At 36.7% G+C, this 15,219-nt stretch overlaps 1 protein-coding gene across 2 annotated transcripts in view; it reads right to left on the bottom strand.

The window, feature by feature from the left end:
• The window catches only part of COL12A1 (collagen type XII alpha 1 chain), a 121,965-nt gene that overhangs the window by 33,928 nt on the left and 72,818 nt on the right, over nucleotides 1-15,219 (bottom strand). For both annotated transcript variants that reach the window (XM_064360915.1, XM_064360913.1), the window contains exons 35-46: nucleotides 14,362-14,504; nucleotides 13,270-13,399; nucleotides 12,520-12,662; nucleotides 10,732-10,861; nucleotides 8,787-8,906; nucleotides 7,549-7,695; nucleotides 6,677-6,793; nucleotides 6,370-6,516; nucleotides 5,759-5,833; nucleotides 3,998-4,137; nucleotides 1,399-1,522; nucleotides 1,092-1,235 (exon numbers count right to left, since the gene is read on the bottom strand). In XM_064360915.1, the coding sequence (XP_064216985.1) occupies nucleotides 1,092-1,235; nucleotides 1,399-1,522; nucleotides 3,998-4,137; nucleotides 5,759-5,833; nucleotides 6,370-6,516; nucleotides 6,677-6,793; nucleotides 7,549-7,695; nucleotides 8,787-8,906; nucleotides 10,732-10,861; nucleotides 12,520-12,662; nucleotides 13,270-13,399; nucleotides 14,362-14,504 (1,560 nt within the window). The remainder of the gene's footprint in view (nucleotides 1-1,091; nucleotides 1,236-1,398; nucleotides 1,523-3,997; nucleotides 4,138-5,758; nucleotides 5,834-6,369; nucleotides 6,517-6,676; nucleotides 6,794-7,548; nucleotides 7,696-8,786; nucleotides 8,907-10,731; nucleotides 10,862-12,519; nucleotides 12,663-13,269; nucleotides 13,400-14,361; nucleotides 14,505-15,219) is intronic.

The following is a 15,219-nucleotide window of genomic DNA, read 5'->3' as shown; positions in this document are numbered from 1 at the left end:
TATCTCTGGAAACTCAGGCTCAAAGGCAGAACTTTGGACATCTTGAAAATGGAATCTACAACTCCCACTGGCAACAGACAGGCTATGACGAATAAGCAAATTTAGGCTATGACAAGTAAGCACATTTTTCACTCCAAAAGCTAAACTCGACATTAGGGGGGAAAAAAGCTATATAAGGAATTAGAAATATATTTAGATATAAATAAGGTAACGTGAGAAGCAAATATTCACAAGCCCAAACTTAAATCTACCAGGAGTCACAAACATGCAGAAATCTGTGTAAGGTGTATAACATAATGGCAATACATTTTATAAAAGATCAGCAAGAACAACCTCTACTGAAAAAAGACAGTATGACTTAGCACTATTCATAACTCAACTTTGGCCAAAGAATCATGCATGTAGAGATGACAAGTTCCGCGTAATTAAGTAATTTATAACTTACTACAATAAATTATGCATAAAATTCTCTCTAAACTTTAGACCCTGCTTGGGACAGCAGGGGGTAGGGGATTGTTAATTCAAGTACTGAAAAGATCTACTTTCATCTCTAATGATCATAAATAACTAATTCAAAGGACAGTGTGTCCAGGAGGCTGTCAGTATATTTGATTGGCAAGATCTATCCCAGAGATGGCTCCCTGAGACCTCAATACTCCTTCTTTGCAATGTCTTTTAGCAATCATTAAGTCGCATCTACAAAGATGTGCTAAAGTTAAAGGCTTCCCTTTTTCTCTCCTTGCACAGGAAGCAGTATCAAGATTCGTTTCTGCTATGGCAGGAAGCCTGCTCTAGCATCATCCCATTCTTGTTGCTTTCTGTAGCCTTCCAGCCACTACAGGAAAATGTGGTTTGCCCCTTGTCAATCCTGAACCACATCTTACACAAAGAATATACCACGTCATTTTTGAGCAGTTGCAAACCATTCCATAATTAAATATAAACTAGCATTATGCATTACAAAGGTATACAGTGCAGAGTGAAACAGGAACAATAATGTAAAATCAACAAATTTAGTTTTTTGCAATCATTCGTGAACATTTAAAAATTTTAACACTTGCAAGTGCAATCAAATTCATGTATGTGCTTGCCTGACTGCTGGATGACCAAAGCCGCCTTCTTGACCTCATCCTGTGACCGACCGTCCGTGACCACAACCAACACCTTAGGGACATTCTTCCTCATGCCGCTCTCCCAAGTCAAGACTTTCTCCTTGATAAACGTGAGGGCCTTGCCTACAGAATGTGGCATGGAACATTTTAGTGTCACCTCAGCGAAAACTACCCAAATTCCATTAGTCACACACAACTGATAAGAATCTGGACATTAGCGTGAGATAATACACTCAGTTCTGCCACTACAACCGCTTGGAGAGTAAAGGCCTACATTTACACGTACCTGTTCTTGTGTTTCCTCCTCTGTACCTAATGTTCTGGAGGGCCCCAAGGGCTAGGGCCTTGTCATTGTACGTGTTCAGCTTGAACTCAGACTTGACCTCATCACTGTATTGCACAAATGAAACCTGAAAAGAAATGGGGTTTGGCAGTGAGCCTAAGTCATCTCATCTTATATTTCAATCTTCGAATGATTCTCTAGCTGCAGAATAAGGCGGGGGTAAAAAGTATCTCAGACCTGAGAGAATATGGTAAGCTCTTTATAGCTAATATTACAACACTGACTGCTATTGTCTCATTAAATTCTCTAATTATAAATCTTCAATGAAATTGTCATACCTGACATTAATAATGAAAATACACCATATTCATATTGTGTCTTTTTCTAGGACATAGAAAGGGATGGATAAGGCTGGAGAGCAGTGAGATCCCAGGATTAGACATGAGAACACGCCATCTCAAATCCAAATGTTGGTTAAACAGTTGACTCAGCCAACTACCACTTCTCACCGACTATATCTGTTCTTTACAGCAATATAAAAATGTCACATGTGATTATAATCATCCCTCATCACAAACTCACTGAAAATGGGATTTAGTGGAAAAAGTACAGGCTTCGGACTCAGGATTCCCTGGGCTCAAATCCCAGCTCTGGCAATTAATAGCTGTGTGACAATGGATTTTTTATCAGTAAAAGGAGGATAACTATAGTTACCTTCTAGGGTTGTTTTAAAGACTAATAATCCTGTCTACAAAGTAGTGCATAGAAGCTAATAAAATATGGTAGCTATTTTTTTGTTAGAAATACAAATTCCTAACAGGATGAAGAAATAGCTTGCTTGTTGACACATTAAGAATACAACCACATTAAATTAAGAATATAACTAGGGTGCTTTGGGAGGCCGAGGCGGGTGGATCACGAGGTCAATAGATTGAGACCGTCCTGGTCAACGTGGCGAAACCCCGTCTCTACTGAAAATACAAAAAATTAGCTGGGCATGGTGGCGTGTGCCTGTAATCCCAGCTACGCAGGAGGCTGAGGCAGGAGAATTGCCTGAACCCAGGAGGCAGAGGTTGCGGTGAGCCGAGATCGCGCCATTGCACTCCAGCCTGGGTAACGAGCAAAACTCCGTCTCAAAAAAAAAAAAAAAGAATATAACTAGGGTGAATTTTTACACTTCTTGGGTTGGATCAATGTCCAGAGGATTGAGGATTTGAAATTTAGTATAGTACTATAAAAGAGGACATGTTTTGTTGACGAAATTGTTTGTGGCTTATTTCAAAATATCTTATTTTCATGATGCCACAATGATGATCAAACTGCCAAAATAAAGAAAAAAAATTCGCCAAAGAAATAGGAAAGAAAAGGAGAAGAGAATTGTTTTTTAAAAGAACATAGTCTCGGGAGGCCAAGGCAGGTGAATCACAAGGTCAGGAGATCAAGACCATCCTGGCCAACATGGTGAAACCCCACCTCTACTAAAATACAAAAAAATTAGCCAGGCATAGTGGCACGTGCCTGTATTCACAGCTACTAGGGAGGCTGAGGCAGGAGAATCGCTTGAACCCGGGAAGCAGACGTTGCAGTGAGCCAAAATCATGCCACTGCACTCCAGCCTGGCGACAGAGACTCTATCAAAAAAAAAAAAAGTCTCTTACTTTAAAGAGTCAATAATTTAAATAGAAGAGAGTCACACGAATAGTGACAATACGAAGTGATATTTGTTGTAATGCAGCAAGATAGACAAAGTACTTCAAAAGCATGGAATGTGTAAAGCCAACATGAGGCCTCACCAGAGGGGGCGGAATTTTAATTGGGTCTTCAAAATTACAGAATCCAAGAAATAGTTAATAATAGCTTGAATCCAATTATCAGAAAGGTCTGTGAACACCACCTAAAATAGTTTAGAGCTACTGGACATGAGTGTTCCTAAGTCCATGGGAAGGCGCGAGGGCAGGGTGGGGGTGCAGTGTGGAGATTCTCAGCTTTGTACAGGCAGGTTACGGTTACACAATGATTTATCCTTTGAGGCCTCTCATGGAAATATAAACTTCTCTAAGTACTTCCGTACAGCAAATATATTTGGAGTGATTTCAGAGCAAGATAATTGGTAGTTATCATTTTAAAAAAACAAATGAAATATCCTTTAGCTCAACAATGGACATTCTTCTGGTCATGGTAATTATCTGCAAAGTAATGACAGAGGCAGCAAGTTCCACACACCCACTCCAGTCACTGTTTGTCACTGATTCTTCTAACTTCACAGGGAATGACAATCACAATGAATTTAATATCCAGAACTTTGGATGAACTTCTATAGAAATATGTCATGGTTGGAAGTTTCAAGCAGGAAGTTAGAGTCAGAATCCCCTAAGTTCTCCAATAGGAATCTCATCTAGCCAAAGATAAAAACTAAAGGAACATTTATTTTTCTATTTATTTATCAGTTAAACCCAATTCCCTCCCAAAAATATATAAGTAAAGGAGACAGCAAATAAGAGTAGGTCAAAACGAGTTTATATTGAAAAGACTTTTTACTTAAAAAGTTCAAAGGAAAGGCAAGACATCACAAATGAGTAGCCACTGGTGGAATGACACTCACCTGAATCCCAGCAGGACTGATTTCATCAAAGCCTCCCACAGTATTGAAGATGAATTTTACAACTTTGTTAAAATTATCATCCCCGATGCTCCAAGAGGCATCAGTCAAGAACACAATATCTGCCTTGGCCCCTTTGCATACTGCAAAAAAAAAAAAGAAGAAAACAGAGGAAGCACCAAATCTCATGAATTCTTTCATTTAAATGATATCACTTAATTTTAACTGTAGTATAACATCTTGCTACAGAATCTTGGGTCCTACCACAGACTTCCCGAATCAATACCAACAGTAATGAGATGCCCAGATGACTCAGATGCACAATTAATTTGAGAAGCATTGGTCTAACTGACCCTCAATACCTGCTCTGGAATTACGCCATTTGTTTAGATCCATTATGCAAAGATACGATCTTACCCAATGGAACTCTTCAAGTAGTTTTGAACAATAAATGAGAGAAGAAATCAAATACAATGTCCACAATTAAAAGAAAGCTATCAGTGGGTTTGGAGATTTGGAATATAATTATTAAAGATTGATTTTATGCAAATAAGTCATTTTTAAATTTTAAATTAAGCCACTAGAATCATATGTAGGGAAAAAGAGGAGACAATAAAGAAATAGTTTTATTTCAATATCTAGACTTGGAGGCTAAGAAAAAAAATCCAAAAAAATTAACAAAATTGTAGTTTATAAAAACTTAACAAATAAAAGTGTAACACCAAGAGTGAACCATAATGTAAACTATGGACTTTGGGTGGGAATGATGTGTCGATGTAGGTTCATCAGTTGTAACAAATGTACCACCCGGATATGGGATGTTAATAGTGGAGGAGCCTGGGCATGTGTGGGGAAGGGCAGTCCGTCTGGGAGATGAAAAATCTCCGCATCATCCCTGCAATGTTGCTGTGAAACGAAAACTACTCTAAAAAATAAAGCCTATTTAAAAAGAAAACAAACTTGTTTTTAAACCAGGATTATTTACTGAATTTCTTTTGATATCTAATTTAAAGGAACATATTATTTTACCCTACAATAATACATTTTTAATTTTTCATTTTACTTACATAATAGGTTTAATAAAGTTGTAACATTCTACATCCTTCTAAGATAAAAGAAAAATATATTTAAAATCTGAAATGCTTTCTGTTAAATGCTGGAAACAGCATATGAGAAAAGAATAATTCAGTAGTTATTTAACTTAAATTTAATTTGATAAAGTGCTAAAGAATTGCCCTCAAGTGCTGAGAGACCGACCTTAATAGATCAGTATGTCATTTTACCAGTTCACTGCAAGTTACAATTGTCTTTCAAACTGTGGTGAATGGAAATTTTTTTAGTTTTGTGTAGTCCAGGGAACTTCTCAGGTTGGACGCCAGGAATTTTAAAGCCAACAGCCTCAGGGCTTAGGTTGCAAATGTAGCCAAAAGGGTTCAATGTGCTTACTAATGCCAGCAGCTAGCAGAAAGAAATGTCCACCATATAACTATGGATCATGGAAGACCTTAATCTGTAAAACTGAGGAAAGAGACTTCCAACTGAAGAGCTGGAATAATTTATGACCGATTTTATTCACACCGAAATGTGCCCAGAGATGAAAAGAAACAAATTAGTGGTAATCTTTTCTTTGATTCTAAAAACTCTTTGGCAGCAATAATAAATCAGAAATGTTCCACATTGATTGTAAATGATGCACATGCAGCATAAATAAGAAGTCTATAACTCCCTATCAGCTGAATGTATTGCCTACTTAGTTGTACTTACCATCCCGGGCTGGTGGAATGGTGGGAGGGGGAGGAGGTGTAGGTGGCTCTGTAGGGGCTTCTGTTGGTTTTACAGCTAGAATTTAAAAATAATAATTAGAAAAACACGGCATGTACACATTTGATATCCCAGAAAGTAAATTTTAAGAGCAATTTAAATCCTGGATGCCAAATCAAGTCTTACAAAATAAGGTACCATTGTCGTCAGTACTGACATACTGGGAATTCTATTCCATCCAAATTTGATGTCATTGGTAGTCATTTGACATCCACTACAGCTACAGAAAATAAAGATCAAAAAGGAAAATGTAAGGCCTTCAGATAGGGTCAAATGAGTAAGGTTCACTAATAAGAATTCACCTTCTCATTGTCAGCAAGAGCCATCTCTTGCTCCTATTTAGCCCTTCCTCAAAGTAGCCCCAACTCTATAACAGGGACAACTTACAATTGCTACAGAAAAAGGTCCTGAGCCAGCTTTAGACTCCACCATCATCCCATCATTATTGCTACCCCTGGGAGAGGTACCGGCACAGAATTCACTTAAGTCTTCCTTACCTAGAGCATTCTATTCTAAAGCCTTATGAAGACTTTCCAGGTTCCTCAAAAACTTACTGGTATGTTCTTTAACAGAGACTCCTGGTCCCTCGAGATTTGGTGTCTGCACAAAAACAGTGACACCATAATCAGTGTCTGGTGAAAGGCCAGTGAAGCAGTGACTGGTTTCTGATCCACGCACTGTAATTTCTTGTCCTCTGGTTCCTGATTATGACAACAAAGGAAAATGCCAGTGTCATCATCAATTGTATTTAAAGGCAATTTTATATATCACTGTTATAAACAAAATGGCATCTTCTTCACTAAAATTTAAAAGGTTTCCACTACATGCTCCAGTTCATTTTTTTCTTTTGTACACACATACCATCTGCAGGGCTTAGTTTTAGTCTGTAGGATGTGGCTGCCCGGTGAGGTGACCATTTGACACAGAATGTATCCCACCCAATCTGGTAAGTTTTCAGATCTGTTACATTTAAATATACTACAAAATAAAGAAAGAAAGAGATTTATTTTGTAAATTAGAGCAAAAAAAGGTATACTTTTAATCATAATACAATTTTCAAACTTTCACTGTGGCTGAAAAAAAGTTCAGAATCTGAATATGTTTCCTTATGAGAAACATACATGAACCATATCTGAAAACTGTTGTACTGCCAGAACAGACCCCCTTTCCATCACTGATTTTCAAAGTCAGGAAATTCCATATAGTCTCCCTCAAAACTAAGAATTTCAAAAACATCTTATGGAAAATAATTTAAAAAAAATTCTAAAAGGCTATCTGCTAAGTCGTTAAATAATTATAAGGTAATGGTGACATTAAAATATGTGGACTGAATCATTAATAATGATTCAATAATTAAGTCAAATTAAATCAATGGATTTAGGTTAATATATGTCTTAATATCAAATGTCAGAAAAACTAAGTAGCACCACAGATCTCATTTTGTAGGTCATTCATGGACTAAATGACAATTTCTATAATTTTTATCTTTTAAAATTCAAAATACAATATTTTATGTGAAATACACATAAATTTCTCATCATATACATTTTTATATACTCAATTATAATATTTATGTATTTGGATCAGTATCTTGTCTAACCAGACACAAAATAGCCTGCCTATATAATGCTGAGGAAACACATATATGTTCAGAAACAGTAAAATTAAAACAGGCTGACTTGATAATTCCTACTACACTTTTTCTTACAACCATGAAAATATCCATGACTCACATGTGGTGCCTTGATCTGTCAAGGGAACACTGAGTCCAGAATCATATTGAGCATAAACATTCACATCGTAGGTGGTGCTGGGATTGAGGTTGTGTAAGGTGTATGATGTTACTTCTCCAACAAAGGCTTCCATGGGCTCATTGGAACCTTTATTAACAACCACAAAAATACACGGAAATATGCCATCACTAGCATGAAATTTTGCTTAAAATTAAAGATCTTATAGTCAAAGGGTAGTATGAACACCATTAATTCCATAGTCCTCATGCATTTACTCACTGAAGCACATGCTACATCATATAGTAAATATAAAACTGTAAGCAGAGACTGAATTCTTCACCCTCCTATTCTCAAAGCATAGCACAGTACCTGGAATATAGTAGGTATATAGCCAATGTTTCTTTAGAGAATGAATTCTCAAACTTCTTTCTCAAGCCCTACTTTGCCAGCATAGTGTTTTGCATACAGTAGGTGTTCAACTGACACTTTTTTATTTATATTGTAGAGACGATCTAAGAATTTCTATCTTGGACCTCATTCCACATATTTTGACTGCTAAAAGTCCTTAGTTACCAGGCCCACTTTCTTTTTCAAGTTCTCTTTCTATTTCTTATGTAGACTCACATTTTATTTCCTTTCTCTTGCCTTCTCTCTTTCATTTTTTTTCTAGTTCATACTCTTCCTAGATATATGGGAGATACCCTAACAAATTTGGTACAAAGAGCATTTTTCTTCCAGTTGTACTACGCATACAGATAAAATATCAAAACAAAAAAATAACAAATAATTTAATCAAGGTGATATTAATTTAGGTAAATTTTCAGTGGGGATTTGAAAGCAAGGTTACATGAATAAACTGCATGGAATCTATGCCCAACATGAAATAATACCTGGGCATACTGGGAACAATACAGAGGAATATTGATGAAACATGCATTCTTTCATGATCATATAGCATGTCTGAAGACAGGCATCTTTGATTTGTGCAATTTTATAAAATAGGTCAAATTTTTAATCATGAAATTTAATAAGAATCTCATCTACACCTATAATAACAATGGTACTTTCGAAGATTGGCTTAAAATGTTATTTCCGGAAACACTGCCTTTGGTGACAGGAAACTTAATGTGACATCTGAACTCTCAGGAAAATCCAATAGTGGGGGATGAAAGAGAAAATATCCTCATATGCAAATAACCTTACAAAGCATTTCAATGATGACAAAGGCACTTCCTTACCCTCTGGCTTATATACAATTTTATATCCAAGAACTGGAGAGGGTGAAGGATCCCAGGACACCCTGAATCTTGTATACCATTCGTCAGAGATGTGTATGTTCTGAGGAGGAAGGAGTCCAACTGCAAGCAAACATTGACACACATTACTGACCTTTTATTGGCACACAGGGAGAACACAGTACTTTAAAAATATTGACAGGAAAGCCCGGTGGAAGCAATTTCATAATATTCCATAATATCTTTATCCAGAAAACAATTAAAAGACATTGAAATATTCAAAAAATGCTTAATAGTTTTCCAAATTTAAACAGCAACTCAAATGGACTCAAGAACTAGTGATTTTCAGAAGAGCCTTCTCAGCAGGAAGCAGTATTCAGAGCCGGAACGTTCTATCACTCAGAATTATAGAAAACAAAAGAGATCTCAAATCCTTTTTAGAATGCCATAGATTACAGGTTGTTAGAACCAGAAAGTAATTTAGAGACAATCTAGTCCAATCACTTCATCAAATACTTAAGATATGATTTGCCCAAAACCACACAGCTACCTACTAACTAAAATAATGTTTTTTCCCTGTACCTCTCTATCCTCCACCAGTACTACCTAAAGTAAATCCTTAAGCCTCCAGAGATACTGTCCCCAAGCCCATAACTTGTAAAATCAATGCCATTCAGGTAGCATGTTAAGTAGTTGCTGAGTTTACTAATCATAGCATTACAGAAATAACGAATCCAACTTGAAAAACTTCTTTTTCATAAGAGAAACAAAATATGACTTTGGCCCGTCCTGGGAAATTCAAGATCTAGTAAAAAAGAAAAAAAAAAGCCCATTTTGATAACCATGAGATTCTGAAATACGCCATTTTCCCCAGGAAAGTCCCAAAATACAGTCTAAAACCTGAGAAAATTCAAAAAGCAAGATTGTTAAATCATCTTAAGTCACGTGAGTCTCCATTGACTCAGTCCTGTAGACAACAATATCAATAAACACAGATTCTTGACCTTGAGAGACTGAGCTGAGTCAACTCTAGTCATACATTTCCCTTAGGAGCTTTCAAATGTCACCTCTTCGAATTTTGTAATGGTGTCGAGATCATTTAAGCACCAAGAGATTTTTGGCAAGTAACTGCAGGAAGAATCCTTGAAGTCATGTTACTTAAGTAGACTTGTGGTGAATGAACTATAAAAGAGCAATGTCAATATTTACCAGTAACAAAACTCAGATCTAGAGTTCATCCTACCTTTATGCTAAACTAATGGCTCTCAGCCATGGCTGCACATTAATTAGGACATCAGCAGGTCCAGCCCACGCCTCACACAGCTACATCAGTATCTCTGGGAGTGGAACCCAGGAATAAGTATTTTTAAAGCTCCTCAGGTGACTGTAGCAAGCAACCACATTAGAGAATTTTTAAACCCTAAAAAATTACCACCAATATAGCATAAAAAGGGGTCTGAACATTGATAATTCTTTGTAAATTGCTTAGTACAATAAAAACATATATTTTTCTTTTTTAGAAAAAGCTAAATTTGTAGACAGAAAATGATTGCTGATCATCTCACTTCTTTATTTATGACTTAAGATTCAATCACAATGGAATATTTCTTACTGATACTACATTGACTTAACAGTTATAGCCTTAACTGACACCAAAAAAATTGAAATATTATTCAAAGAATATGCAATGGTTTTCCAAAGAAGAAATAAAACTATCTCAAGCAAATAAAACTATGTAGATTGTTTTCTTTTTTTTCTCTTAGTGAACCTTTAAAAAGTTAAAAACAAATTCTTTTCACATATCATCATTTTGACAAAATTTAATAGTGTGGCATTTAAGATGTATTGGTGAAGATAAAATTGTAAGGTTTTAAAAGGTATAAAAGTAACATTAAGATCTTAACAATTTCAAAGCAAAAAAAAGCAGGGAGGGGCATAAAACACTTACCAGTTCTTCCATTTCCTGTTAGATGGCCACCATCTCCATCTTCATAAACAGCAATAACAGTAATTTTATATGGCATATCAGATTGCAGGGGCTGTAGCATTACATTATTTCTTCTGCCTGGGACTGTAGTCTACATGGAAGTTAAATTATAAATGTATTACCATCTGGAAGACTTCCAGATCAAAAGACAATATTGTATTACGTACTCCCATAAACAGTAATAGTTTTTTTCATATTTTATTTTTGTTGCACAATGCTCATGACAAAACAAACTATCTTCACTGCTTCTCTCCAGCACAGGAGAGTGGTTTTAGAGTCAGACAGATCTGGGTTCAAATCCCAGATCTGCCACTTAACAGTCATGTGACTTAACATCTCTTAAGAAAACTGTATTTAAAACATTGCCATGTACAACACTTTAGAACACCTTATTGAGTACTGCAGCCCTCGGTAGTAAGTTTGCTTCTTCAGATCTCATCATTACATGTTCCATTTTCATGAACCAATATGTACCCAGTACCCACTGTGGACCAGGCACAGTGGGACAGGTATTAGCTACTGGGAATCCACTGGTAAGCAAAAATTGACTCAGTTTCTGCCCTCAAAAATATCAGTTTGACTGATACTAGTTAGCTGAAAAGGATGGGAATATATTCAACTACCTCTTTGAAGAGGAAATAAACCAGACATCTCAATCTCTCTTCTAAACCTATGCTTTGCTTCTACAAACAACACGGATAAGGTACCCCAGTGAATCCTGGCCTGGAGTCCTATAACTACAAATGATAGATTACATTTTTAATGTTTTCAGAAAGTAAAGGTAAATTGCATATTTGTCCATGGCAAGGCTGAACAAACACTAACTGTGAGTTTCTCTGCTTTGGCAAACTAACTGTAGTAGTACCGTTTATCTCATTTTGATCAGAAACTATAAATAGTAGTTACATGTGTTTCTTATTAATAAAAATAGGGACTTGAATTAAAGGTTACTATATCAAGTTCAAGTAGATGAAGTATTTCAACACATGGGCTCATGGAGGGAAGATTATCTAAGATGATCTATGTGGTAAAAAGATGGCAAAACACAGACCTAATTTACAATCAACATCTTGTGCAATATTCTCCAAGCATATCACAGCAATTCATCACTAAATGTCAAACAAAGTAGTTAGTTTTTCCATTTTTTCACTCATAACAAATGGATGGGCATAGTGAGGGCTATGAGGAAGCTGCCAGAAACTTGAATCTGGTTCTGGAAAGACAAACTGTGACACTCACAAAATTTGAAGCTAATAGGAGAGTATGTATATTCCAAAACTAAAGTGTACGGCAAAATGTTAAGTTTAAAGAAAAGAGAGATCTATTAACACTGGAATATTTAAGGAAGACATTGCAGAGGAATTAGATTTGAGGAAAGGCTAAGAGCTGGATAAATACATAATTTGAATATTAACTTAGACATTCCAGAATGATAGGTATCATATTTCACTAGACTTGGTTCCTGTGGTATAATCGGGTGGTTAAAAATGTTCAGTTAATCATGCGATAAGATCGTTTTTCTATCTATCTTTTGAATAAAAATGAGCCCAAAGACATTTCTTTTCTGTGGTGTGGGAGGTCAGAAATACTAAGCACATTTGGGTGGTCCCAAAGTCATGTCAGAGAAAATCATAAAGTGTGACTATCAAGGACTCAACTATAATCACAGCATACTTCTAAAGACGTTTAACTTCACTCTCCATTCAGCTAAGATGATAAAATGTGCCAATAAATCAGTATCAGACTTACATATTCATCAATTGGATCACCAACAGTGGGAGAATAGATGATTCTGTACTGCTGAACTGGCCCATCAGCATGATCCCAGGCTACCGAGAGGCTATTGGTTGTTTCACCAAAAACTCTCAGATTCCTTGGTCCACTCCGTGGCACTAAATAAATAAAATACAATAGAGTTTGTTGCCTGCCTGTGAGCATTACCTAGGTCAGATTAAGGGGGTTGCTTGCAGGTGTTTCATTCACCATTGGCTAAGATATTTACTCCCTTATAATAAAATACACATTTATGGTTTTAATGTGAAATGGTAAACAGTATATTCCAGAGCTATGGCTACATGCTGAACTTTCAGCAACCTAGAGCTAGGTTTGAAAGGTAGACTAGGACAAAAGGAAATTATTTTAACCACTATGCCTATTCAGTAAAACATAGCGACTAAACCCTCACATTTCCAAAGTCCCCATTTGGTAAGAAGACTCACTGCAGGATAGAAAGAGGGAAAAAAGACATATGGCAGAAGAAGGGAAAAAGGGGAGGAACCCCTCCTTAATTAATGTCCCAAATGAGAAAATGAACAGATGAAGTTCACTTCACACAAACAACAGTCACGGACCGATGTTTTCGCCCGGAATGTGAATGCAGGGGATCCCAGGCAGAAAGCACTCATCTCGCACCACGCCCATCCCCCCACTCACTCAATCAGAGAAGCCCTGCCAAGGTAGCTACAAGGGAATGGAATGGAGAAAGGATTTCTGCCTCACGCGTTCGGCCCTGGGCAGGGCTGGGATTTCCCTCTCCATCTGAGTAGAGAGCCACAAGGTTCACGGAATAGAGTGTGTCCGGAATCAGCCGCTCCAGATGCACAGTGCGTGTGTTTCCTGGCACCACTATCTGCAGGGAAGGAAATGCCAAATTCTGCCTTACAACAACTTAAATGCTTACCAAGTCTTCAGTTAGTCATCACAATCGTGTTTATAATAAAACGTTGGGTCCAGACACATCAGAAGTCAACTGTGCTTCTCCATGAGATCTACCCAGTCCATATCATTAGACGAAATTTGTCCTCAGAAATTCCCTTTCCAAAGAGGTGATCTCATCCTTGACCCTTAGTAGCTTCAGTTATTTCCATTTATGTTTGTTATAAAGATTCTCAAATATAACATGCAAGGCTCATGATATTTACCAAAGAAACATCCTGCATGTTAAATACATACAAGAAAAGAGACTCTCATTTGTGATGGGGAAAATTTTCTATTGAAATAGAGACTCCATGCAAAGCATACAGGTAAAGTCGTCTTAATATGTCCTACCACACAAGGACATGAAAATCAATATTCTTAGTAAATGCACGTATTGTTTATCATTTGTTTATCTTTGTTAACATTGTTTAGTTTTGCAAAGATTTATAAACTAAATTAGTTTATAAATTTACTTTCCCTTAGGTATTCTGATACTATGCTTATTCAAATTAGCAATTTTTGATTTCTAAATTGTTAGTCTACTTACAAAACTGAATAATGTTATGAATTAAAGATAGATTGAGCAATTTGTAAAAACCAGTAAAGCCAAGCTTTAAAATATTTTCATAACAAAGACATATTAACAAGTTCTAGCAATAATTCACATTTATTACTAGGGGTTTTAACTCATCTAGCTAATTTACATTTCCCCTAAAATTCCTTTTATTCTTACTAGCCCTATAATTAATAAACCTGCCTCAAGTCATCAAAAACAATAATTTAAGTACTATACGTTGGCATGTTTGTGGTTTCTGGTCTCCCAGGCTATCAAACATGACACAAACATGGACTACATTCATCAAGAAATGCAGTTTCCATGACAAAATTACTCACAGATTCTGAGGGTCTTGTGCCATCTGCAGGGGAATACACAACGCGATACTGCAGCACAGGTCCTGGTGCAGGGTCCCAGCGAACATCGAGGCTGTTGGGTGTAGGATTGTATACTTGGACGTTTCTTGCCACTCCTCTCATCACTAAGGAAATGAAGGCCAACATCTATTTATTAAGTCTGTTTATATATATCACTTTTCCAGAACCTACATTCTATAATAGGATAAAATACTATCTTCTTTATGCTTCTAATTACCCACATACAAAGGCAGATTAAAACTCTCCAAATCCAAATTTAGTTAAAGTTAGCAAGTATGTCCTTTGTCTATATGGAAGCAACATTGTATTCAATTAAAAACAAGCTAGTAAAAGTGGTGGAACTGTATTGTCTATAAAGGGTCATGGGACAGGGAAAAGAAATAGAAAAACTAGTTTCAGTTTTCTAACATAGGTAATGGAGAGAGGAAGAAGAGATATTTCTAAGAGTCTGCCTTCTTTTTTATTATTATTATTTTTTTAATTGTACTTACAGGTTCTGGGATACATGTGCAGATCATGCAGGATTGTTGCATAGGTACATACATGACAATGTGGTTTGCTGCCTCCATCACCCCATCACCTATATCTGGCATTTCTCCCCATGTTATCCCTCCCCAGTCTGCCCACCCCCCATTGTCCCTCCCCTAGTCCCCCAACAGAACCCCAGTGTGTGATGCTCCCCTCCCTGTGTCCATGTGTTCTCACTGTTCAGCACCCATGTATGAGTGAGAACATGCGGTGTTTGATTTTCTGTTCTTGTTTCAGTTTGCTGAGAATGATGGTTTCCAGATTCATCCATGTCCCTACAAAGGACATGAA

This window comes from Aotus nancymaae, unplaced genomic scaffold (assembly GCF_030222135.1).
Source record: "Aotus nancymaae isolate 86718 unplaced genomic scaffold, 86718_ANA_hifiasm-v0.15.2.pri h1tg000040l, whole genome shotgun sequence".
NCBI lineage: Eukaryota > Metazoa > Chordata > Mammalia > Primates > Aotidae > Aotus > Aotus nancymaae.
Note: the sequence above shows the minus strand (reverse complement) of the source record. Positions and strands in the feature narration are given on the sequence as shown.